This window comes from Rhipicephalus microplus, chromosome 9, assembly GCF_043290135.1.
Source record: "Rhipicephalus microplus isolate Deutch F79 chromosome 9, USDA_Rmic, whole genome shotgun sequence".
Lineage (NCBI taxonomy): Eukaryota > Metazoa > Arthropoda > Arachnida > Ixodida > Ixodidae > Rhipicephalus > Rhipicephalus microplus.
Genome location: NC_134708.1, coordinates 8,569,216 through 8,592,954, shown reverse-complemented (window position 1 = coordinate 8,592,954; position 23,739 = coordinate 8,569,216). Strand labels below are relative to the sequence as shown.

Sequence of the window (23,739 nt, the reverse complement as noted above, 5' to 3'; positions counted from 1 at the left end):
TTTCCCTCTTTTCTTCCTCCCTTTGTTTCTTCTCCTCACATATCTTTTCCCAGGCCTCGCTGAGCTCGTCCTCCTCGAAACCCCCTTCGATTATCGCACTGCGAATTTCGGGCTTCCTTAACCTGCTATTGATATCCAAGCTGAGCTCTACTGCTAACAGCAACAGCTCTTCTTTCTTTAACACTCCGATATCCATATCTTCACAAGAGCCAACCAATACTTCTGCAATATTCACCGCACACTTGTGGCGGCCCTTCAGAGCCAATTGCCCGATAGAACCCTGTTCTTATCGTCCGGCAAAACGTGATCGCTCAAGCACTCACCTAACCTCGAGCTGCCGAAGGCCGTGTCTCCCGGAGCCACGTTCCCAGGTCCGCCGATCCCAGATCGTCGGGTCTGCCTTCTGCTGCTCGTCCTTAGTTTCCGGTAGTCGTTACTGCGACGGTTGTGCCTCCCGGAGCCACGAAGTCTCGCTCTGCCGATCCCGGATCCGCAGAAGTCGATCTTCCGTCCGCAGCTACTTCCAACCTCGAGCTGGCGAAGGACGTGTCTCCCAGAGCCACGTTCACAGGACCGCCGATCCCAGATCGTCTGGTCTGCCTTCTGCTGCTCGTCCTTAGTTTCCTGGAGTCGTCCAAAACTTCATGCCGTTACTGCGACGGTTGTGCCTCCCGGAGCCACGAGGTCTCGTTCTGCTGATCCCGGATCCACAGAAGTCGATCTTCCGTCCGCAGTTTTCTGCATGCCTTTTCTTGATTCCACCGCTGCCATCCAGTTTGTAGCGTCGTCGGGGTAGATTGGGTGGGATGACCAAGATCAGGCAGGTCATGAAAGCAGGACGTCCATTTAGGAAACTTGAAAAAAAGGATTTATTTGCATTCAAAGAAAAGTTAACTGGTCATCGTTGTTCCCCCTTCTCGCCCGCCGTCTCCTCCGTCCTTTTTATCCCTCTCGTTGCCGCCCCTCTCCCTCTATCTCGGTCCATCAGTCCACTTCACGAAAGGCAGGGGCGGCCCGCAGTCAGAGGGGGGGATCAAGGGGGTGAATCGTCCACCCGGAACCCGACTTCCCCTCAGCTCTATGCTCAGTTGTTCCGGGTGGACCCATCCCTCCAAGAAGCAGCGACGAATCTTTCGTTCCCCGAAACCGCCGCCGCATTCCGCAGGGCCCAGCCGTGGCGCCAGCGCACCGTCCCGCGACACAATGGTCAGCCTCAACAGTCGCTGCGTTCGCGGAACTGAGTAGCGGCGACATCGCGCTCGCCTCGAAGACGTCACTGGCAGCGGGACGCAACAGACTCCGGCGACATCGCGCTCGCCTCGAAGACGTCACTGGCAGCGGGACGCAACACTGTGTATTTTAAAGTGCATTAAAACAGGTGCATGGCTTTCTCCTTTTTATTTGGGAATGCGGTTATTTTGTTGCATACCACCATGCGGCGGGATGCTATTTCGCCCGCTATTTTTTTTTGGGTAAGTACAGTGCATAATTTTTGCGGTGAATGCCCGCTACGGCTATAAAGAAATATTGGTTATAACGAGCAAATAGCGGCGGCCCTCCAATTTCGTTATAACAAGGTTTAACTGTATATTGAATATTTTTTTAATACTGCCAATATAAAAACACTTCCGGTTTCACTACGAAGTGGCTTTACACGGACGTGTCAACACAAGTCTGACGTCACGGGAACACTGCAACTCATAAAACACTAGCACCGGCTCTGTAATTTGTCATCACTCGTGTGTAATTCACGTAAACAATGCTATGTACATAGTCGTCGAGTGACTCCAACAGCGATTTCTGCGATTTAGGCTGTATGCCGGATGAGGACGTTACAAAACTAATGAACTGTATTGATATCGGGATCATGTCTAATGCAATGGGGCTGGCTTGCAGATGCTGAGTGACCGTAATATGTAAAATATTTCGTGCGCATTGCCTGGCTCCAGTGTGTGGAGATCATTGATTGTGCACATTGATAGTGCACATCATGGAAATGAGAGCTGTCCCTTTTGGGTGCCTAACAATCATGTCAGTACTCCTTTAAAGTTATTTTCTAGCATCCACAAGTAGTTTCGCTTATTTTCTCACTAGGCTTTCTAATAGGCAAATTTATCTAGCACAATATACGACACAAAAAGCAAGTGACACAGAAGACAGGTGCTACTTCCAGCTCTTTAATTCACAGCATTCTCATGAAATTGCATGCCGTACATGCACACGGTTTACTTGTGTGCAGATGTTTTAAATGAAAATCAAGAGCAAGAAAAACAAATTTAACAGGTGATATATGCTTCAGAGTATCTAAATTTATTCTATTCGAATGCAGTGCATGTGTGTGGCTTAAAGGACAGTAGGATTGGGGGTGCTGGTATAACATGATAAAGAGTGCCTAACAGCGCAAACGACAGGAGAAAATAGAAGAGACAAGACAGAGCGCTGAACTGCCGACAATTTATTTCTTGCGAAGGTCTTCGCTTTTATACCGTTTTCAGTTGCACCAGTCATACGCGAAACACAATGATAATGCATAAGTACATCACACCGACAAGCGAAGGAAGAACTTTTTTTTATTGGTGTGTGCGACTGAAGGGGTGCTAACACAAGCATCTTTCAATGAGCATATCTTTTCTGCCTCTATGATCTCGCGTGTGGTGCGATCCCTGCATGTTGCAACAATAGTACACTCTGAAAATATTGGCTGGCAGCCACACGTGCTGCAGTGAAGGGACAGCCGTCCTTGTTTATAATGATCCACATTGTACAGATGTTCCTTCAGCCTCTCATTTATACAATGACCTGTTTGACCGACGTAACGTCTTACACGATAACAGCAGCTTATACACCACATTAGATACAATCTCTAAATTTATTTGCATGTTTTCTCGTGCAACCGAGGGTTGGTCTGGACGAAGGAATGGACAGCTTGCACGGGCGACTCAATTTTTGAGGGACCATAAAGACCACCTTCACATTAACTAGCTGTGCCACTTCTTTAGATTGTGTGCTATATTATGCATATACGAAACCACGGCGAAAGCCTGTCTAGCTGTGACAGCTGTGACGCAGAAGGCCTTCGGCAACGGAAACTTGCACGTGGTCCAGCCGATGTCTGCCTTGAAGATTGCTCAACAAAGCTTTCGGTAATCTTGTACACACAGGATTTTTGCAAGGCATTCATGAAGCAATATTTTGCAATACCTCGCTTAACTAATTTAGAATGCGCAGAATGAAATGGCAAAACAGGCTTATTTTCACGCGGTTAATACATCCAGCAAGTACGGCGATTATTCAGGAATAGCTTAAAGTCAAGGAACCTGATTTCACAATTCTCAGAAAGTTCATGAGTAAGCTCAAAATGTTTGAAACCACTTCGCATCAGGTCTAAAACTGCAAGAGCGCCATTCTTATACGATGCAACATCGGTGTCCATAAACATTAAAAAATCATTCACGTATCTAAAAATGAGTGTCACATTAGTGTTAGTGAAAACTTCCGAAACGGATGTCTAATTTGCCTAAAAACAGGTCACTGACGATGGGAGCGATGCAAGAACCAATACAGATACCTGATTTTTGAAGATGAGGCTTTTCATCCTATAGGATCTACGTCAACCGAAGGTAAAACCTAAGAAGCTCGAAAACGCACTGACACTGACGCCAGACTGAGTCTGGAATTTGGAGGTGCCAAACCGATCTATATATTCTCCAATGCATTGTAACAATGGGTCATGCGGAATAGAATGATACAACTCCTTGACGTCTACAGAGAAGGTAAAGAGACTCTTATTTCAATGTGACGAAATAAAATTCTGGATTTCACATGAACTTTTTACCAGAAACAGATTGTTCACTTCTAGGCATTTCGAAGTTTTCTGCAGGTAGAGTACAACACATTTTTGCCAGGCACCTTTTTCAGATACTATTAGCCTAAAAGGCATGTCGACCTGATGCGTTTTCGCGCTGATGAAGGCTTCAAGAAAATCTTCCTTGGCATCTGACATGTTCTCATGCACACTTACAAGATTTAACTTGTGAAGCAGGCTCTTAGCTTTACTTTTGACCTTTTTCGCTGACACTTCAGCATGACAGTCAAAGAGGGCGCCGAGACCGTGCGAGAAGCTTTTTCCCGGTACTTTTTAAGGGACATTACAGCAAAGCCGCCCTCTTTGTCAGCAGGTAACATACATAATGATTGCTCTTGCATAAAGTCTACTACGATGTTTACGGGAAGAGTCAAAACGCTGCCTTACACTGACTCAGGACATCCACACCGTCCGCTATGCAGCGGTCTTGCTCTTGTGGTGGAGAACGTTGAGAGACTTGTCGTACGGTAGCCAAAAGGTCGCGTGGGAAACGCTTAGGCTCCATAACGAACTTCGGTCCCAACGAAAGCACGTTATAGACATGCTAAGGGAAGTCCAAGTCTTCCTGATTGTAGGTCGGTCGTTTCGGCGGTTGCTATCTTGTGGGCACCAGGTTGCGGAGCTGAAGGAGCTGAGTCTTTCTTTCTGCATCAAGAAAAATGTTCTTTCAGAAGAAGTTCGTCGCCTGTTCGGTGGGCCGACACAAGGACACAGGTCAAGGATCTGCAAGATCTTGAGGGAAGAGTTACAAAGACAAGTACGGCTGTACAATTAGTACTTATTTGCTCACGTACAGATCTCCAGCACACCTGTTAACGTTGCGAAGAATCTCCAAGAACTTCTGCGGCATATTTCCATGTCAACCGAGTTTCTCTGGAAGACAAGGATGGCTGTCCGTTCACTGCAGCACGTGTGGCTGCCTGCCAATATTTTCAGAGTGTACTATTGTTGCAACATGCAGGGATCGCACCACATGCGAGATCATAGAGGCAGAAAAGATATGCTCATTGAAAGATGCTTGTGTTAGCACCCCTTCTGTTGCGCTCACTGATAAAGAAAAGTTGTTCCGCGCACGACTGGTGCAACTGCTAACTGTATAAAAGCGAAAACCTTCGCAAGAAATAAATTGACGGCAGTTCAACGTTCTGTCTCGTCTTTTCTATCCCCTCCTGTCGTTTGTACTGTTAAGCACTCTTTAGCATGTATGTGGAAACTGTTTTTATATATACTTCATGACGCCATTGTGGAATAAAGGCTTGAAAGTAGTGCTTGTCCCGCATGTAACTACCTTTTAGTGTCATGTCTTTTCTTATGCAGAATAATTATGCACCAATCATTATGCACCAACTAGGCTCTCAAATGGTGTTATTTCAAATATGCAGTGTGGCTGGAACTGCTGATGCCGGTGTTAGGTACGCGGGCATATGCGCCATACGCCATCGACTTCTTGTCGGCACTCCTCTCTCGCCACCCGGCTTCCAAGAACGGGGATGCAAATGCCAGCCGTGCCTGTAATTTCGGTGTGCGTTCCCTCTTCCCATTGCTGGACGCCGTGTACGGTGTTGGGGGCCGTCTACCGCTGTCGCCCGAGCGGGAGCGTGCCCTGCGGGACCGGTTATATCCACGGATGCGCGACCTGTGTTATGCGGCTGCACCCAACCGCAGTGCCTACTTCCCCTCGTACCTGCGTCGGCTGGGTACTGGCTCAGCTCAGCTCAATGCTGAGGTGAGTGCAGCCTTTGCTTAATATAGGTGCGCGTTCTTTTTTAAAGGAGCCCTGCAGCATTTTTTCTAGTAGGCATGAAATGGATTCAATAAGGGAGCTTATTGCCTCACGAATTGATTGCCGCAAAAATTCTTAGAATCTATCCGGACGAGCAGAGTTAAAGATTTTTTGCACGCTGCAAATATTACTTTCTTTCTTCTCTCGTTTTGATGAAAGCACTGGAAGCTAAGCAGGGAGGGATGGCACGGGGAAGAAAGAACGTCACATGTGCCTCATGGCTTTGATCACTTTTCTTTTTTTTTTTTTCTTTGAACTTGCGGCCGTTCATTCTTTTTTTTTCTTTGAACTTGCGGCCGTTCATTCTTTTTTTTTCTTTGAACTTGCGGCCGTTCAGTGCATACGTGCACACATGCGCAGACAAGTTGCGGCCTCTTACGGTGACCGCAGCAACGACCGAGTGCACCAAGCTCAAATCAACCAATGGCTGATGCTTGGCCTGTGACGCTGTGATTTTGAGTATGCAGCATCATTTGTTGAGAGAACAAAAAGTGTTTTTAAGCTGGCTTTGAAAATTTATTGTAGACTCCAGGCCGCGTGCTGTGCTATAATATTTGTCTTGTATGTTAGGAGCCTCAACTACCAATCAGCAGGATTTTCTGCCCATACTCAAGAAGGCTGTTGTTGTGCACCGACTTCCACACGCACCTTTGTACCGAAGCGAGCCCCGACAATTTAAGTGGTATGCCTTACCTGCATGTGTCCAGTTCTCGACTACTCTCCCTCTCTTGTTACTAGCGAGTCATGACTTGTTTCTCACGGCAGTTCGGCTGTCACCTCCGAGTGAGAATAAACAAGTTTTTACCCGTCCAGACAGTCTATGCTTTTTGAACCACCGTGTCCCCTGCATACATCCTTGGACCAACGACAACCCAAGGCATAACAGTGGCGATGAGGAAGTGAATCTGGACCTGCGCTATGAAACACCTTTGACAAGCTGCAAGTCGCGACTACGCACGGGCTCCAAAATCAGCTGCCTGAATTCAACGGCTCATCATGGTCATCGTGGTTTGTCCGCACACATAGTCTGCTTCCCTGGGTGAGTGCAGCCGCTCTTGAATTTTTATTCTCCTCTGTACGCAGTCTGGCTCAGTCATATTAGTGCAAACTGAAAACCAACAAACACACACAAAAAAAATTGGGGGACCTGTAAGCATCGTGTTTAAGAGTTTAAGGCGAAGTGAATATGGACCTGCACTACAAAACGCTTTTGACAAGCTGCAAGTCGTGACTTCGCATGGGCTCTAAAATCAGCTGCCTGAATTGAACGGCTCATTATAGTCATCGTGGTTTGTTCGCACACATAGTCTGCGTCTTTGGGTGAGTGCGGCCGCTCTTGAATTTTTATTCTCCTCTGTACGCAGTCTGGCTCAGTCATATTAGTGCAAAATGAAAACCAACAAAAAAAAAATGGGGGACATTTAAGCTTCGTCTTTAAGAGTTGAACGCGAAGTGAATCTGGATTTGCGCTATGAAACGCTTTTGACAAGCTGCAAGTCATGACTACGCACGGGCTCCAGAATCAGCTGCCTGAATACAATGGCTCATCATGGTCATCGTGGTTTGGACGCCAGCAGTTTTACTCCGAGGCTAACAACATCACTGTTGCAGTATTGAAAAGTGCCAACCTGCTAACGCTGTGCGGGGAGAAGACATACTACGCAGTCTGTGCCCTGATTTAGCCACTCACTTCAGCAACCGTAGTCTAAGACGACGTCGTAGCTGCGCTACAAAAGCACTATGACCTAAGGCCATTGGAGGTATACAGTCGAGCCCGCTTCCAACGGCAAAACCAACTGGAAGGTGAAAAATTAAGCGTCTCAAAAAGCTCGCGACTGACTACAATTTCGGGACGTTAACATTGACAACTTCAGCTACTGTGTAGGAGTGTGGATTGACTGCCACACCTGCTAACACCACTATACTCCCCTTAGACGTAATGTTGCGCGACCCTTTTGTGTGTCGACTGCGCGACGAAGGCCTACAATAATGCCTGTTCACGGAGACGCGTCCCACCTTCACCAAGGCATACGACATTGCTCAGTGAGCGGAGAGCACCGGTCACCAGCAGAGAGATATATAATGGAACGTCAAACCGGTGCATCACACCAGTGAGCAGTCAAGCCAGTCCACAGCTACGGCTAATTCAAGAAGGAAAATACAACGTTGTCGGCAATGCCATGACGTGCACGATCCCCAGGTGTACCGATTCAAGACTGCTACCTGCAACTTTTGCCAAAAATGGAGCACATTGAAAAGGCATGCATAAGCAAGCACAAACAGCTCCGACCAAAGACTTCAGTGCAACGGAACAACAAAATAGAAGCATAAGTGTGCCAGCCAGAAGAGAACGCAACCAGAACAGCTCTTACGTCATCGGCACTATATGACTCGAACTCCGTTGTAAACCTCGGCACGAGACCAGACATAATGACGGGAATCATGGTACACCAGCGCCCCATCAAGTTTGAGTTGTGTTCCGGAGCAGCATGCATGTTCATCAGTGCAGACAATTTTTCAGCTGCTTGGAGTGATAACGCACCAGCTTTCCTACAAAACGAAATGCAGCTGAGAACATGGTACAGACATTCTCTTCTCTTCCACTACTGGGCTGTGCCAAGGTCTGCTACAACGATGAGACCCACAAGCTCTCCTTGCTAGTCATCTGTGGCTTCATATAAAGCCTTTTAGGATTAAATTGTTTCTCCTCTCTCGGAGTGGTCATTGGCAGAGTTCACCACAACACTCTTCAAAGCACTACAAAGCATACACCAGGAAGATTGATGTTTGGACGAGAAATGAGAACCTAGCTGACAGCAATTGTCCTAGAACCCTCATTGGAAACACCATCGGGGAAAGAAAAGCTCTCGCGTAGCAGGAAAATTGAAATTGGACAATGCGTATATGCAGGCCAGCTCAACAAAAAACCCGGCTGAATTGAACCAATGGGCCTCAAACGCATAGATTTGCGGTCATGGCTCGTCAACATAGGTGAAAAGGCCACGCGCCGCCACTTTCATCAGCTACATCGTTCAGGGAATTTGCCAAGGGTGACTCCCTTTCAAGCAGGCACCCCGACGAAAGCATAGTGACACCTAGCCTCGCATGTCACACCAGTTGGATCCGCACCGTCCGGTTGCAAGGGTGCAAGGACAACGACACACAGCAAGTGCAGGCTTCTCCAAACGCACCCACGATGACTCCCAGAATGTTGTGTCCCGACTTCCACACACACCTTTGTTCCCGAGCGAGCCCTTATTATCTAAGCGGTTCATCTTATCGGCAGGCGTCTGGTTATCGACTGCTCCCCCTCTCGTTGCAAGCGAGGCTCGTTTCTCACGCCCGTTCGGCTGCCACCTCCGAGTGATAATAAACACGTTTTTACCCGTCTAGATAGTCCATGCTTTTTGGATCACCGCTCCCCACGTGTACTTCCTTAGTCTGACCACAACATCGGACATAACAGCAATATAGGTACTACCTGCTTTTTTTTTTCTAGGTGTCTTAACCCACATTCTGTCATGAGGCATGGTGTATATTCATGACTGAATTCAACCATTGTATTGACGCATTATGGCCAGCATGGCTAATGCGGACTGAAGGATGGCTAATATAGTTTAGTGCAAGCGAACGTTGCTTAGTACAAAATAAACAGTGAAAAATTAAAGGACCAGTAAAGGGGGAGACTTCTTCTCTTGCACTGTTCATTTTCTAGTATGTTGTATCAGCACGTCCAAGCATCCACTTTGTTTGGTTAGTGTTGGCCAATTAAGCCATTACTGGTAAATGTAGACTGGTTTTTTCATACTTTATCTAGGTTTGGCTATCCGCTGTTGTAATGGCTGCCCAGCTGAGCTACCAGAAAGCGACTGAACTTGACGAGTGTCTATGGACTACCAGCGCAAGTTTGTGTTGTGTGTGTACTCACTAACCGTTCATTGTTTTTTCTTTCTTTCTCTAGTTCCTTCTTCTATTATTCCCCTTTCTCCCACCCCACGTGTAGGGTGGCCAACCTTACCAAGCTTGGTTAACCTCCCTGCCTTTTTCCTTTGTTTCTCTTTCTTGTCATCATTCAATCTGAATGAAACAACTTAGTTGTCTACCGAATTTTTTTCTTCTAAGAACCTTAATTTAATGCAATTTCAATAGCTATTGTTACTGTTGCTTTGTTTTTTGTTCAATTTCCCTAGGGGTTAGTAATTCTCAAACTGCATTACTGTATTATTAGAAGTGACATGTTTCCTTCTCAGAGTTCTCCAGAAGAAAGAGCAAGAAAATGCGGTTGGATTTTATTATCAGACAGTTGATCTGCTGTGAAACACGTGAACTTCTTTTATTAGCTATGCCTGAACATAGGTAGATGGAGGCATAGATGAGGCTGGCCAAGTAGGGATGTGAAATACTTTGATCATTGAAAAAAAATGAAAAAACAACTTGTATGTGAAATGAATGAACAGGAATAATTGGCCAAACTGCAAGAAAAAATACACAGGTTCCTTGTGGTTTGGTTGTTCATCCGTGTCGATGTTTTACTCAGCTTCTTGATGCTGCAGCACTCCTCAGTGTTTACCTGTTGCTTTTTTCTTGTACAGACCTTATTTGCTGTTGTCACTGTAACTATCATTGTTTTCTTGTCATTATAAACATAAGGCCTTCCGGTTACCTGAACGCTCTTCCTTCTTGATCTCGAACTTCCTTCTTGTTCTTGAGTACAGTGTCTGCACCATTGACATTTTCGTGGATGTTGTTGTTCCAGAACTGTCATTGATTTCACAGTAGCTTATCTTGCAAAATGAAAGGCAGTCTGTCACTTACCGGCTTTGTAAAGTCTCCATTTTTTAGCCAATCGGAAAAGCAGGCCACAATAGCCCTCTAGAACGAGTAGAGAGGACAAGGGGTTGCAATAGACATGGCAGAGCAGAATGTTGCCTTGAATAACCCACTTGTGAACATTTTATGGCAAAGTTGCCTGCTGTCTTTTGGTGTGGAGAACCTTAAGGGCTTGGCTTGCGACGTGTCATATCGTCACAGTGTGTCATGTGGTCATGGTTCATCTTTAGACGAGGATACGTCACTAAAATTGGGCAAACGTCACTAGTCACAATCGGTACCCTAAAAATGAAGAGGACAACATTCAGTCCTACATGGCATAAATAACTGAAGCTAAACATGTTGTGAAGAAGTAGGTAGTAGTAGAAAACTGAAACCGGGTGTGTAGAGAAGACAAAGAAGCACCACCTTTGGGTAAGCTGCATACCAACGACGTTAGTGAAGTGAAAACGCCTTTCCTTACATGCCTGGTTTCAAGCTTGGCACCACTAGTGCCTCATCAAAAAAACCTTTTTCAATACCCTGCATGCTTCTTCTTTTTTTGTGAAGGCTCCTCCTGTAGCGAGATCGACTCTGTTTACCTTCTATATAGTTAGTGTCCCTGGCAAGGCCCTGTTGAAATTTATTTAACTCAGTGAAGGTTGTGCACACTGCTTTTTAAACACTGCGTGAGGGCATGTGCACTGCTTTACGTCTGTGGCAATATAGGATGCAATCTAGTGCAGTACCATTTCAATTGACGAAACAATGCCTTTTTTGCGGCATGACTGGTGTTAGATCGCATTGTTTTCACTCCGTTAGAGCTAGCGTGAATAGAAAGCCAGGAAAGATTTTTCGTGGCACTATCTGAACATAGATAGCCTACTCTCAGTCGGTAAACAGGTCAAGTGCACTTTGTCTTGTTTGACCTCCAACACACTATCTGATGGGTCTCGGACCTTGAGCAGTGGTGTAGCTCGAAAGCAATTCATGGCGATACGTTGGTACGTGTGGATGTACCGTTAGTCTTTTTTATTTGCTGTAGTGTCCGTCTTTATTGTTTCCTTCTACCTCTTTAACTGGATCCTTCAGCACTTTTCTATTTTCTGTCTCTTTTATTCCAATCGAAACTCAGAATGGCTTAAATATCCAAGAATACAGAAATAGTGTGGCTGTGGGAGGGTATAATACAATGTACTCGTAGTGTCTGTGTGATTAATGCTTGTCAAGTTTTTGTACTTATCTTAGTCAAACTGTCTTCGTGAAGGAGGCCTATTACTTGAATTTCAGGCTACAGTTTCATTTATGACATATTTGAACAGCAAGAAAAGACACACACACACCATTTGTGTCTTTTGGGTGGTCTATTTCTGAAAGATTTACTCCAAATTAACTCAACAAAAATGGTAACAAAGTTACATAAACCTAATGTGCTGTTATCATGAAACAGCTCGCCTACGCATCCAATTTAGCTAAGTTCTCAATTGCATTAAGTTCATGCTTGAGATCATCATGTTTCCAAGGAGTTATTGCCACTTGTCGATAAGGACTGTTGGATATTCATTCAAAAAAGAGAATGAATTGTGGGCACGAGTTGAGAGCTCATGTATGGTGTGCCAAACCAAATGTTCTGTTAGTATGGACGTATGGACCCATCTCTCATCTGTCCAAGTCCTTAAAGCCTTTCTTTTTTCTCCACGCTACTGACGAAGTCACCTTTTTTTTTTTTTTAAAGAGGCCAATTTCGAAGAAAAAGTTACAAGTAGGTGGGCTCATTTGTAAAATATGTGTTGTAGGTAGAAATGAAAAATTCTAGTGGTAGACACCCTTATAAAAAAATAATACTAACTTGATGGCCCTGAAAGTTTGCTCACATGCCAAAATGAACACTGCTGTTCACCTTCTATGTTCAAGAACAGGACCCTCGTCTCACCATCTTGCAACCCTATCATGAAGGCATGTCAGCCTAGAGTGTGCACCCATTTATGCAGGCTTTATCTGCCTTTGAATTGGAAACGCTGCTGCTTTCTAAAACTGTACACGTAAATAGCTGTTCTTGTGTGTCTGTGCACTAGTTTCACTACACTGAACACTGTCATGGTGCTGCCCCATGGCGCCTGAATTAGTGGATGGTTGCTGCCTATATGCGTAGCTGTTGACCAGCCTCGAAGAGTGCCTCTGCAATGACCCCGAGTGCCTGTCGGTGTGGCGGCAGCTGTTTGAGCGCCAGGCGTCCCAGTCTGTGCTGCTGCTGCAGCACCTCGAGGCCAAGGACAGCTGGCGTCGCTTGCCTCGCCCGACGCAGCGTCGTCTGCACGCCACCCTCATCTCTTGGCGCTCCACAACACCAACGTCGGAGGCTGCCCTCAGGGAAGCCCTCGCCCAGTGCCAGGTAAGAAAAATCGGGGAACATTTGAGAGTACTGAAAGCTTGTCTGTGCTGGCGAGTTACAGAGGTCTCACAACAGAGTTTTTCGAAAACGACAGGTTTTGCTCAAGTTACTTACCATAGAAAACTGGGTTACTGCGTTAGGAGGAGATGAACGGACTGAGACAAACCAAATGCTCACTATCTATATTTCAACTGTTATGCTATTACCCAGTTTCTCTAGTATGCACCAGCCAGCCTGATCTAACACTTTATTGTTCGCCATACTTGATTTTTCGCTCATGTCACTGTGGTCGCAAAGTCTCGGAACTAGTAAGATGTGCAGGAACCGCACAGATCTGTAGGTATCTTTCTATTATGAGGCAGTGACAACGTGGGTTTGCGTGACCAGCATCATTTATGAGTCATAAGTGATACGGTGTGCTGACTTCCTGGCCACTCTTGTTGGCTTTTGGCTGAAAGATTAAGAGTTCAGTTCAGGCTGTGATGGTTGCATTTTGTTGAGGCTATCTGCTAGAGCAGTAGTTCTCAGCCATGGATGTGTCAAAGACCCCTTGTGGACTGGTGAAGGTGATGGGGTACCCCTTGCAGCAGAGGGGAGGGAGGGGGATGGGGTACGTAGGTAAATTAACGAAACTGGAGCGTGAAACAGGTGTTTCTTATTGCTACCGAAAACAAACAAACATGCCACATCACTTCATTTTGGACAGTTCATCAATACGTGGCACAGTCGCGCTTGAACAGAGGTGCATATGTAAAAATTTTTTTAAAAATGTAAAACAAAACCGGGTGAGGGTTTTGTGAATCATAGAAATGGCTTCGGGGACTCTGTAGGGTCTGTGGACCCCCATTTGAGAACCACTGTGCTAGAGAACTGTGTTCTGAACTATGTTAGCGCATGTTGAAGAACCCCTGCTGGTTGAAATGATCCAGAGTTCTCCAGATTGTGGCTTTCATAGCCTATGTTGCTCCAAGAAATTAAGCACCATAAGCCAACCATTTGTTCACATGATCATCAGTTGCCTTTTAAAGAAGTCTTTCTCAAGTTGATCAATCACATGATGTCTGTCTATTGGCCGTGTAAATCAGCCTTGGGACGCTGTGTGCTAGCTGTTATGCCAGCATGAAATTCAAACTATGAAAAGCATCTTATAGCCGCTTTGCTTCAGTTTATGAAAAGCAAAATAAAAAGATGCACATTTCTTGTAATGTTTAATAGATGTGTGTGACACTGAGATGATTAATTGCAGAAAGCTATCTTGTGGCCATAGTGGACGTGACACCTTGTTGCGCAAAGCTTACAAGGTGCACTAGCGTTAGCAGTACATTTTTTAGGCTCTTGAGGGCTTGGCCTTTCATTTGATTCAAAAGGAAAACTGTAATACAACAAAAAAGCTAAATGTGCACAGAAACATTGATGAAAAAAGGCATGCACGCCCACACATGAACAGGTGCTACTTCTAACAAATTTATTGTTGCAGTACCACTGCTACCTATAGTGTCACCTAATCGGCCTATACCATTTCACAGGAATTCGAAGCCCCCACCCCCCCCCTCCAACCCCACCACCACCAATCAGATGATGATGCATTCAAAATGGCATAATCTCGCTCGGAAAAATTAAATTCTCTCTTTTTTTTCTTTTTTTTTTGTCAGAGCAATCGATGGCATGCTTGTCCACAGTTCGTCCATCTTCCCAATCTGTCGTGCTTTTTTTTTTTTTGTCCCGTTTTTTTCCGTGCGCTTTTAATTTTAAAAATGGATTACCAAAACATGCTTAAACTGCCACATGAGGTGGTTAAACGCACCACATTTGTGCGTATATGTAGATACTTTGATGGAAACAACAAGAATGAAAAGGCGGCTGAGTAGCCAGTGAGCTAATTCTATCCACAACGCTGCCTATGCAAATGCTGCCCCGAACGCGCAGATTAAAACGGTGGTCTCTTGCTTGGTGGAACGTCCTGTTAGTGCAAATTTGCGGTCTCGTAGTTAGAAACAGCGACAGGGTCGGTTTCGGTGCGCTTTTCATCGCGCTCCGTTTCTCGCCGCCGCGCTGGCCACGTAGACAGAGAGTACAGGTCGAGCCAACGCTACATGTTTTTTCAAGGAGCTTTGGGTCGAGCAGCGACGATATTTACGCTTCTTCCTCCTCCACGTTGATCGCGCCGAATAAGCGACGACTGCCCGGTTCACTGACCCGAGCGGTGGCCCGGCGTACGCTGTCCGTGTCTCGCTTGGCGGTTTCTGATCTCTCTCGTCCTTCCCTTCGGTGCGTTTGCGCTGCGATACGCCTCCGCGACGGCAGTCGGCGGCTCTACGCGTGCCCTCCGAAGTGTACGCGCCCCCGCTCCTACGCTTGCGACCACGGCTGAAAAAAAGTAAACTCAGAACGCCTACTCTGCTGTCTAGAGGCTGTTTGCTCGAGTCACGATTCAAGAACCGGCTTGCGGGCTTTACCGACCGCTGTGGCACCTGTCGTTGTTCGAGCGAACTATAAAGAAAAAAAAAGTGAGTGCTTATCTCAAAGGCTTTGCTTTGACAACCATAAAAGATTGTTGTTGATCTCGGGGGCTTTGTTTTGCCATAATTTGTGTTGAACGGCATTGTTTTGTTTTTTGATCGATAGGTGTCGTCGAGTCGTTCAGTTCGCGGTGTAGGTTGGCAGTATAGAGGGAAGATGAAACGCCTGGAACTTGCAACTACTCTCGCGTTTTATGGACTACGGTTTTGAAACATGTGGCGGTAAAAATGTGGTGTAAACAAACAAGCGCTCTCAGATGGCAGCACCGTCTCGGCGCCAGCGCGTCGTGATCCGCTCGCCGGCTGCAGCGGCAAGCGAGTGCGTGGTCGATAGCGGCCACTGCAACGGCACCGCGGGGAGGTTCGGTGCGGGGTTCGAAGTCGTACGCTCCGCGAAGCGTTTCTCCGATTGTTCGCCGGCGTTGAGTGGCCGAGAAACGCCGCTTTTCTTGGCCCTGTGCGTCCCCCCCGATGAGTTTCGGAAGCTGCGGCCGCCGCATGCCTACAGGAAAATAAGGAAAAGGTCAGTATTCGCGACGTTGCCGCGAAGCGAACACGAACTTTTCGCAATCGCCGAACCCTGCGGTGGCCGTATCGCTTTCCTCGATCGAATCGAAGTACGTAATGAGAGAACCGATAGTTCTCCCGTTTTCCGTGAGGACGCGTGTTGATGCTTCTCCGCAGTGCATGCACTGCGTCTTCCGCGGGATTGCGGTGCAACTCTCGCGGAGTGCGGAAAATGTCTTGCTTTCGTTTCCTTCCTGCCCCGCCTCAGTGCGGTCCGTGCAATTGTTCTGTGGCAGCTAGCCAAGCGCAGCAAACTCGTAGCTGTGCCCTTCGTTCCGGTGTTTCTTTCGCTGCAGCCACTGTTTTTTTTTTTTTCTCTCTCTCGTCTTTGGGTAGATTCATTGTTTGCCATTTTCCCCGGGCAAACGAATAAGGCCATTCGCTGTGTGTGCCTGTGCCAGGAAAACCAATTGTAGCGGTGCGGCGGCACAAGTTGGCTTTGTCCTGTGCATCTGCCTTCATGTCATTACCATCTGTAGGGGCTTTCTCGATTTTTTTTTTGTATTTTTCGCTCATGGTGTCATCGTCAGTTGACGAGAGAGACTTGTTCTCTATGTGCTCGTAATGGGGATAACAATTGTCAACTGTCTAAACAGAACAGCAGCTTGCTTTCGTAGCCCTTCCAACATCACATCCCTTGGTGTGTGTGTGTGGGGGGGGGGGGGGGGGTCCTAAAAACGGCAAGCCAAAGGCGGCCACCGGCAAAGTGTTAGTGAGTCTACACCTATCTAAAAAACATAGGACCGTCCATACTTTGGAGCAACTGTGTCACTAGATAGATTCAAGGAGGCATTGGTGTAGAGAGAACGGCAACACAAAATCTAGGGAAGTTTTCTTTCTCATTAAAACTTCGAGATTGTGTTGAATAGCTTCTAATAGCTTGAAAAAACATGGTTGATCTTTCCATCTTACGAACCAGTATAACACGAAAGTAAAACGTCTCCTTACAGAAGTAGTTTAGTGCTTACTGCACATCGATATGAAAGAGCTTATACAATGTCTGTTGGTGTTTTACAGCTAAATTTAAGCACCATTCTTTATTGTAAATTATTCCATGTTGATGCCTAACAACGCATGTTCATCTCGAGACTAACGTTCATTATTAATGATGGAACATACCCTTGCTTGTTATTATGTGAACAATGTCGTACCATCTCGTCCAAGCAACCATTTTAGGTACCCTTGCGGTCATGGATGCCTGTGGTAGCTCTAATAGTTAACGGTGAAAGCAGAACCAAAGAAAGTGGTGCGACAGCCAGGAGAGCACAACTGATTGTATGCCAAACTTGGGTTAAGGTTATAGTGAACTAGAACCAACAACAGCTGAGGTCACCTACTCACAGTATGTTATTGAATGCCACTGTCTGATTAGAAGGAAGTACAACGCGCATTTTGTCTTCCCTCTTGACCAGTGTAAGCGCAGAACGCGAAGTTTCATCCAGGCAAAGCGAGTGCGTTACTCTATGCATTGCAGAACCATTGTTGGTATGGATAGACGCTATGACGCCAGCGCTTTGGGTAAGGTCGACAGCTCGCAGTGTGTTAAGGGGTAGGTGAAATTGCACTTCTATTGGAAAGGCATCGAATAGGACAGACATGTAGAACTGACGCATTCAAGGAACTGATTGTCAATTCGACTGTCATGACTCAACATTACACTTCACCTAGAGAACTGTGAGAGGGCAATGGTAGATATAAAAGACTTGTTTTCAAAGTATCTGACTTTGATGCAGTGGATAGCATGCCCGGCCACTGTTTTTGCCGATCGAGAGGTCGCGTATTCGACTCGTGTTGATGAAACTTTTTTCTTTGCCTTCTGAAAGTCATTTTTCTGGCGTCTTTTCTGTGACAGAAGTATGTCACTGAAACCTTGGTGGACCCCTTCCTAAAACACTTCAATGTTAAAACTAGCGGGATACGTAGAGAGGGACAGCTAAAACATGGACAAGTGCTTGTCTGTGTCATAGCTGTCCTTGTCACATATCACGCTCATATTTCAAAGCATCATAAATCACCAACATGCCCAATCAATCATTTTAAGAAGAGCTTCTACCGTAGTTTCCAAGGCATTGTCTTGAGTAGTCAGTTGACTCTGCTGTCGATAGACCAGCTCATTGATGTTATTTTTACCGTGAAGGTCAATTGAAAAGCAATTGTTACCGAAGGGACTAAGATAATGAACAAGGTGTCACAGGCAGATATGATATGCACTAGTAGTCATATACAGCAATAAAAATGACAATGGCCCGCTACCGCAGCAATCTTCAAGAGTGGTCCTTCCCGCTAAGTGGTTTTTGATAAAACAAGTTGCAGAAAATATTTTGTGTAAGTACATGGATGCCAAACGTGGTAGAGATAGCAAGTAATATATGATATGTAGGGTTCACAGCCCAAAACCACCATGTGATTATGAGAGACGCCGTAGTGGAGGGCTCCAGAAATTTCGACCACCTGGGGTTCTTTAACGTGCACCCAAATCTGAGCACATGGGCCTACAACATTTCCGTCTCCATCAGAAATGCAGCCACCACAGCCAGGATTCGATCCCGCGACATGTGGGTCAGCAGCCGAGTACCTTAGCCACTTACCTTAGCCATTAGCAATTAATGGCCGAATATGCACATGAAAGCTGAAATGTAATGCAAGCAACTAAGAGAATAACAATAGGACTTGTGAAAAAGCCTTCATTGCAGCACTCTAGAGAAAGGAATTAAATATTATTGTCATATATATGAGCAAAATCAATTAATGTGACAGCATGACATTGAACATACTTGATAATTTTGTTATATATTTTCTCATTATTACTGAGAAATTTGCATATTATGGCATATTAGTATGTTTGGCAAGGCTTGCCAAACGCATGAATGAAGTGTGCTTGGTGCTTTCATTAAACATTTCAGGCCAGGTTTAAGCGCTGTCCTAATGTTGTCCCAGTGTTGCTTTAGTGTTACTTCAAAAGTGGACTGTTTGTTACACAGGCACTTGAACGCAAGATGGGTGGCCAGAGCTTCCCGTGGGTTCGGCTACTACTAACCACCTTTGTGTTGAGTGTCAGTGGCCTTATCTTCTGGGACATTTGGATACAGCATGGCGGGCGCTTTGAGCGTGAGTCTTTTTAATACATTTAATTGGCTGTAATAAAGGAGCTTATTAATGTGATCATTACAATGTAAATATTGGTTTTACACCAGTCTTAGAAAACACTCTGCTTGGAAGCTGCGTTTACTGCAAGATGTTGTAGAAATAAGTGTATCCTGAGGTTTCATTAACTAAGCTGAGTTGTAGTACGGAAGATTATATAGTAGTAAATGAGAATAAAGAAAAGCGCTTATATAGGAAGAATAATTAAAAATAGAAAAACATGTATAATTGCCGAGTCATCCTCGTATTAACATCTTGATTATTATGCTTGACAGGGTTGAAATAGTTGCATGAATGACTGCAATAAGCAGGTAACACAGGACCTGTAATTTTTAGTTCTCAGCTCTCGCTTTGAGTTTCACAGATGATTAGCACGGAACCATATAATCCCTGCATTTCATGCTTACCGCTGATGAAAGACGAGAGCAGAGAAAGAAAAAAAGATAGAATGGATGTTGGTTCTTCCAGAATAAGTGAGCACATTCGCAGGTGAAGAATTGTGAAAAATGTAACACCACACTTTGAAGAAAAGGAAGTACACAGACCGAATGAAAGTCGAAAAAAAGGGACATTTCAACTGTTGTACAGAATTTTTTACGGAAACGTTTCTTTTGAACTTTTATTTGGTCGATGTGCATACTTTCCTTCATCGTGTTTCATGCCGACCAGATCGGTTTCCGAGGGACTCTCGATTTCAACACCACGCTTTATAAATATTGCAATAAATGAGTGAACCAATAAGAAGAGATTGTGTTCTTTGTCCAGGTTCCCAAACGCATGTGTTGCTGAAGGACACTGGCGTTCTGTCAGCATGGCAGAAGGGCTCCAAAGAAGCGGCCGTCTACTTACACCAGGGCTCTACGTGAGTGTCCCTCGAGTGCCTAGCAGAGAAGCGTAGTGTTGGGCCAGGCTGTAGAAATTTGCGGAGATTGGTTCTGGAGTTGAAATTGAAAACATGCAGAAGAAACTGTGTGTATAAGAGAGACAGCATAAGGAAGAACAGTGCAAAGACATGCATTAGCATAATTTTCCTTGATTTATTAAAAGCAGCGAACAATGACAGTGTTTGGTACTATTTGCTAGAATCGGATTGGCTAACTGATAGCATGGCTAATATTACATTTCATGGTGCCATGTGTTGGAATGACAGAGGGGTAGGTTGATTGAGGGCTCAATTCTTGCGTTAGATGTGACCTAGTGAAACCATTAGGTTGCAGGTATTCCGAAAAGTGTAGGTTCACTCCCTACATGTGGAAAATTAATTTGTCATGCACTTTGATTCCTGTTCATTTATGTTATAATTAGCATATTAGTTGAAACATACACTGTCTTCTATGCCTTCCGTAGCTTCATTGTCTGTTGTTTTTATGAGGTTGTGTGGAACATATGTTGGTTACCTTATGTAGACATTCAGTAAACAAAACTCCCTTGAACAGAACGGCTGCTTAAATGGAACAACTGCCGCCAACATGACTGGTTTCGTACTTGAACTCTGTCGCTAGAAAGACCACGTGACATATTTGTGATTGCTTGCGCTGCCATAGGTTCATATAGGTTCACCTGTTTATTGTTTTTTGATGTCTTTATCACTGGCTATATTTTTCTTAGTTTTTCAAATGTTTGCATAATACCCTTGTTCAATATTCCTTACCACGGTTGTTCATTGTTTTCACTGTTATGTTCATGCATTATGTACACTCAAACCTCATTATAACAAACTGGCATCTTACATGAAAATAAGTTTGTTATATTCGAAAATTTGTTATAAGGGTTTATTTTTAACACTATATATATTGAAACACTATTCTTTATTTATTTTGTTATAACCAATATTTTGCTATATCTGGTTTTGCTATAACGAGGTTTGAGTGTATATGGCATGCTTCTACTTCAACTCCTGTAACTGCTCAGTGTGTGAGGTGGCCAGGTTCCTCTCAAGCTGCTGAAAGCAGCTTTTTCACCTGGTCTCCTGGTGAAATAAATTCAATTCGATTCTAGCCTCTTGTTCACCTGTCAGTGAACAGAACTACTGTTTAATGGGAACAGTTTTTCCGGATCCCTCCTGGTTCGATTTAATGAGAGTTTCTGTGTCTGACAAATCCCCAGCAGGGAACTACTGTTTCTGTTTTACACGTCTCGTACCTATTTATATGATGAAGAAATGCTTTTTTGCGTGCTTTTTTTTTTTGCAGGTGGGCCGCCGAGAAGTTGCCAGTGTGGTATGCGGAAGCTAGCCGTCGTCTCGGACCTCCTCTGGAGGCTGCGTGGGAGCAGCTTGCAGAGCTGACCGCTACAGCGTGGACGGCCAGCGAGCCGTTCCGCTCGCAACTACTTGTCCACACACATAGTCTGCTTCTCTGGGTGAGTGCGGCCGCTCTTGAATTTTTATTCCCCTCTGTACGCAGTCTGGCTCAGTCATATTAGTGCAAAATGAAAACCGAGAGACACAAAAAGAAAAAATTGGAGGACCCTTAAGCTTCGCTTTTAAAAGTTGAACGTGATAGCGAAATCCGGCCCCTAGTGTGCCTTTCAACCGCTAAATGCATACTTATTAATATGTTTTGTTACACCTGCACACGTGTGCACACACACACGCACAGTAGATTGTACCAGCACACACATGAATGGTAGATACAGGTTTTTGATCTAAAGCAAGAATCGCATAGTTTCCAAGATATACGCCACACGCTCGCCATAAAGAGTCTCACCATGCCTCACAGATGGCAGCACATTATCTAGTGCTTGCTGTTTGCTTGATCAACGCCTTTGGAAAAGCATGATATGTTTTCCGCTAGATGGACATAGTTATTCACTTTTAGAGCTGTTTGAAAGTTCCTGTGTGTTTTTATCGGCGATGGCTGCACTATCCCGACCTTTTTCGACGTAGTTTGATGGCCTCCCAAATGCGCCTACAAATTGCCAAATGGGCTCGTTTCCGTCGTGACACCTGTCGAACACAATGCGTTAGGGAGACTCCTTCCACTACATGTCATTTATGTAGTGTTTTTTTCTCGAAGCAGCTGCAAGTAACGACGCAGCTTTGTGGTAAGACACCTGCTTGTCACGTAAACGGCCCGGGTTTTATCCTCAATAAGATCAAAAATTTTATTCTTTAAATTACAGCCGACTCTCGTTAGTACGAAGTTCACGGGAACTGCGAAAAACTTCGAAATAAGCAGAATTCCAATAGCCCACAATGAACAAAAAATACATTTATTTTAAAGCAGTTTATGAGAAAAAATCTGTGATTGCCGTTTGCTTCTGTTTGCTAAATTTTGCAGCAGAAAGCAAGTCCTGCAGGCTGTATATGTGCCCGAGTGGTTCCTCGGCGTTGCTCTCAGCAGTGGAAAACCGCTGCGCGAGAGCAAGGCCTGCGGCTAGATCAGCAGCCCACAGTAGTGGCTCACTTGCGGCGTCAGCGTCGTCAAGCTCAGTTTCGTGACTAGGCTAGCTGGGCCGAACCATCTCCACGATCTCAGCATCCGACAGTGTACCGCACGTTTCTACCGAACTGTCAGTGGCAATGTACTCCTCGAAAGGGACGTCGCTGAGAGCTGGCAGGGGACCATCAACCTCAAGCTCACTTGTGTCTTCTTCCCCCACTGTACAAGACGCCAAGTCAAACGTCTGATAAGGCCCGCGAGTTGCCATAGTAAATGCACGTGGAGCTTTGTCGCACGTGGAAACGCTGAGTCCGCACAAGACTGTAACGAGATGAACAATGAGGCCTGGAACCGGAACCGCCGGAGCAGCCGCTTCGTGATCTGGGGCGCTGCATGCAATTGCGATGCCATCAGCTGACGCTTTGAGCTGCGGCGCTGTGGTCAACTGCGATGCCCTTGGATGCCGGTCGCACACGCATTGTTGTTTAGCACGTCGAAAATAGGAAATTTAACAAACATTACGATTTCCTCCAGGAATTCGATTGAAAATAAATTCGAATTAACTGAAATTTTAGACCTCTAGCTTCCAATTACCGAGAATTTCTTCCTGTTGAACTGCATGTAAAACTAACGGGACCCCTACTCCACTTCCAATTAATCGATAATTCCAATTAAGCGACTTCGAATTATCGGGAGTCGACTGTATTTGCTTCTTTCTCGATTTTTCGCCCACAACCAACGGTGCCGACGCTGGCGGCAGAATTTCTGCAGCACGAGCTCTCTACCGCTATCGTGTTAAAGCTACCAAGACGTGTTCTTCGGTTTTTTATTTTGCTCTAATACGTCTTGGGAAGATACAGCGGTCTGCTCCGATTGCTCCAAATCGCTCCAAAAGAGAATTGCTGCTCTATACTGCTCCAACTAGTAATCTTTGTGAGACTGAGAGAATGAGAATAATGCTCTTTTACTATTTACCGACTCGTAAGTCTTTAAGAAACTGCAGAAAATCAGTGCACTATGATCCGAATGTGTCACTACTCAGCATTATCGGCTCTGATCTCATTTGCACGAAAAGAACCGACACATTGAGCATATAGCTCATTTACCTGTTTTTTTTTTGTTTTTTTTCAGCCAGACATGCAGGTTAATGTGTTGAAATGTGAAAATGAGCACGATTGATTTTATCTCATGCGGATCATCTACTGCTTATTTGGCAACAGTTGTTGGGACTATGGTTACTTCTAAAATGTGGCGCTCAGCTTTTCCGGTTTGATTTG

General features: G+C 45.2%; 1 protein-coding gene across 1 annotated transcript in view; it reads left to right on the top strand.

The window, feature by feature from the left end:
• The window catches only part of Tmem214 (Transmembrane protein 214), a 47,439-nt gene that overhangs the window by 21,253 nt on the left and 2,447 nt on the right, over positions 1 to 23,739 (top strand). Inside the window, exons 6-10 of the mRNA XM_037415426.2 lie at positions 5,248 to 5,591; positions 12,610 to 12,849; positions 18,917 to 19,043; positions 19,845 to 19,941; positions 21,272 to 21,440. Coding sequence (XP_037271323.2) covers positions 5,248 to 5,591; positions 12,610 to 12,849; positions 18,917 to 19,043; positions 19,845 to 19,941; positions 21,272 to 21,440 — 977 coding nt within the window. The remainder of the gene's footprint in view (positions 1 to 5,247; positions 5,592 to 12,609; positions 12,850 to 18,916; positions 19,044 to 19,844; positions 19,942 to 21,271; positions 21,441 to 23,739) is intronic.